Raw genomic sequence first — 2,160 nt, forward strand, 5'->3', positions numbered from 1 at the left:
TCGGGAGGCTGAGGCTGAGGCAAGAGAATCATCTAAGCCCAGGAGTTGGAGGTTGCTGTGAGCTGTGACGCCACAGCATTCTACCAAGGGCAACAAAGAGAGACTCTGTCTCTATTTAAGAAAAGAAAGAAAGAAAGAAAAAGAAAGAAAGGCAGCGCCTATGGCTCAGTGCTAGCCCCATATACCAACGGTGGCAGGTTGAAACCTGCCCCAGCAAAACTGTAACAAAAAAATAGCCAGGCATTGTAGTGGGTGCCTGTAGTCCCAGCTACTTGGTAGGCTGAGGCAAGAGAATCGCCTAGGCCCCAGAGCTGGAGGTTGCTGTGAGCTGTGATGTCACAGCACTCTACCAAGGGTGACAAAGTGAGACTCTGTCTCTGAAAAAAAAAAGAAAGAAAGGAAAGGATACTGATAAATAGAGGAATTAAGGGTTCTGGAAATACAGAACCTCTGTAAGTTAAAATCCAAGGGACTGTAACAAACTGGTCAACATACAGAGGTGGTCAACACAGGGGACTAGGTAATAACTTACTATGTACTAATGTACTAATGTACTAATTAGTACATTGTACTAATGTACTAATTAGTACAATGTACTAATAACTTACATGTAGTGCTTGTCTGGTCTATGAAAATTAGGTCAACTTAGGGAGGTGGTCAACTATGGAGGCTCTACTGTATCCAATTTCTTTATTTGTGTGGAGGATGTTCACTTTGTCATAAATCATTCAGCTCTATCACTTTCATGTTTTGTTCACTTTTCTATTGCACAATAGATATAACACACGCAGAAAAGTAAATAAAATATAAATATACAGCTGAATGATTTCAGCTCAGGCTAGAAAGCCATGGCCTCAATCTAACTCACTGCAACCTCAGACTAATGGGCTCACATGATCCTCCTGTCTCAGCCTCCCAGGGAGCACCCACCACGACGCCCAGATAATTTTTGTTATTTTTATTAGAAACAGGGCCTTGCTGTTGCTCAGGCTGGTCTTGAACTCCTGAACTGAAGCGATCTTCACGCCTCCTAGAGTGCTAAGATTACAGGCAGAAGCCACCATACCCAGCCACCAAAGCAATTTTAAAGATAAGAAGGCCCTGTGAACAGATTGGGGCACAGCAAAAGATTAATAAATAAATAAAGATTAAAAAGGAATATTATTATAATGTTTAGTAGTTAAGACAATTGGCATGAGTGAAGACAGACAAAAGAATGAATAAGAAAAAAATCAAGAACCCTCCCCCCAAAATTATCTGGTATATAATAGAGGCAGCATTATAATCACTGGGGAACAAAAAACTTGAAAGCATCCTAGGATGGAATCCTGGGAACTCCTAAAGTAAAAGATCTTGTAAGCCTTTCCTTAAAGACATCAAACTGGCTGAAATCTAAGACATAGCCCTGCCCTTTGAGGTTCTGGCGTTTCAGGTTCTTTGGCACTCCTGGCCTGCAGATGACATCTGGAGGGTTCCGGGCGCTTGATGGGGGGACGGGGGGAGTAAGCATGCGCAATGTTCCTAGGTTACGCCGCGGATCCGCTGTCGCGCACGCGTTCTGCACCCGCCGTTCTCCGGTGCGCACTGCGCTCACGCATGCGCCTGTGTGGACGCCGATGCTCATGCTGTCCCGTTATTCCAGTTTCCTGGGAACGGCACGGCTGACTCTGCGGTCCAAGATGTCCGAGCTGCCCGCAGACGTCACTGTCCTGCAGACAAACGAGGCTAGTGGTGACGGAGACGTCCCGCAGAAGGAGGTAGGCAGCGGGAGCCCGGAGCTGGCCGCAGCGCAGCCTGAGGAGGGCACCGAAAGCTCGAGGGCGGAGGCAGCGGCTCCCGAAAACCCGATGGAGGCGGCTCCCAAAAGCGCGATGGCGGCGGCTCCGGAAAGCTCGATGGAGGTGGCTCGGGAAAGCGCGGTGGCGGCGTCTCCAGAAAGCCCGATCGAGGCGGCTGCGGAAAGCGCGGTGGCGGCGTCTCCGGAAAGCCCGGTCGAGGCGGCTGCGGAAAGCGCGATGGATGCGGCTCCGGAAAGCGCGGTGGCGGCGGCTTCTGAGAGCCCGATCGAGGCGGCTGCGGAAAGCGCGATGGAGGAGGCTCCTGAAAGCCCGATCGAGGCGGCTGTGAGAAGCGCGGTGGTGGCGGCTCCTGAAAGCCCGA

The 2,160-nt window shown here is 50.0% G+C and overlaps 1 protein-coding gene across 1 annotated transcript in view; it reads left to right on the forward strand.

Annotated features, from left to right (window-relative positions):
- The first annotated feature begins 1,679 nt into the window (after positions 1 to 1,679).
- Positions 1,680 to 2,160, forward strand: part of EID2 (EP300 interacting inhibitor of differentiation 2) — a 1,944-nt gene continuing 1,463 nt past the window's right edge. Inside the window, exon 1 of the mRNA XM_003802126.2 lies at positions 1,680 to 1,975. Coding sequence (XP_003802174.1) covers positions 1,680 to 1,975 — 296 coding nt within the window. The remainder of the gene's footprint in view (positions 1,976 to 2,160) is intronic.

This window comes from Otolemur garnettii, unplaced genomic scaffold (assembly GCF_000181295.1).
Source record: "Otolemur garnettii isolate 467f Iridium unplaced genomic scaffold, OtoGar3 scaffold00233, whole genome shotgun sequence".
Taxonomy (NCBI): Eukaryota; Metazoa; Chordata; class Mammalia; order Primates; family Galagidae; genus Otolemur; species Otolemur garnettii.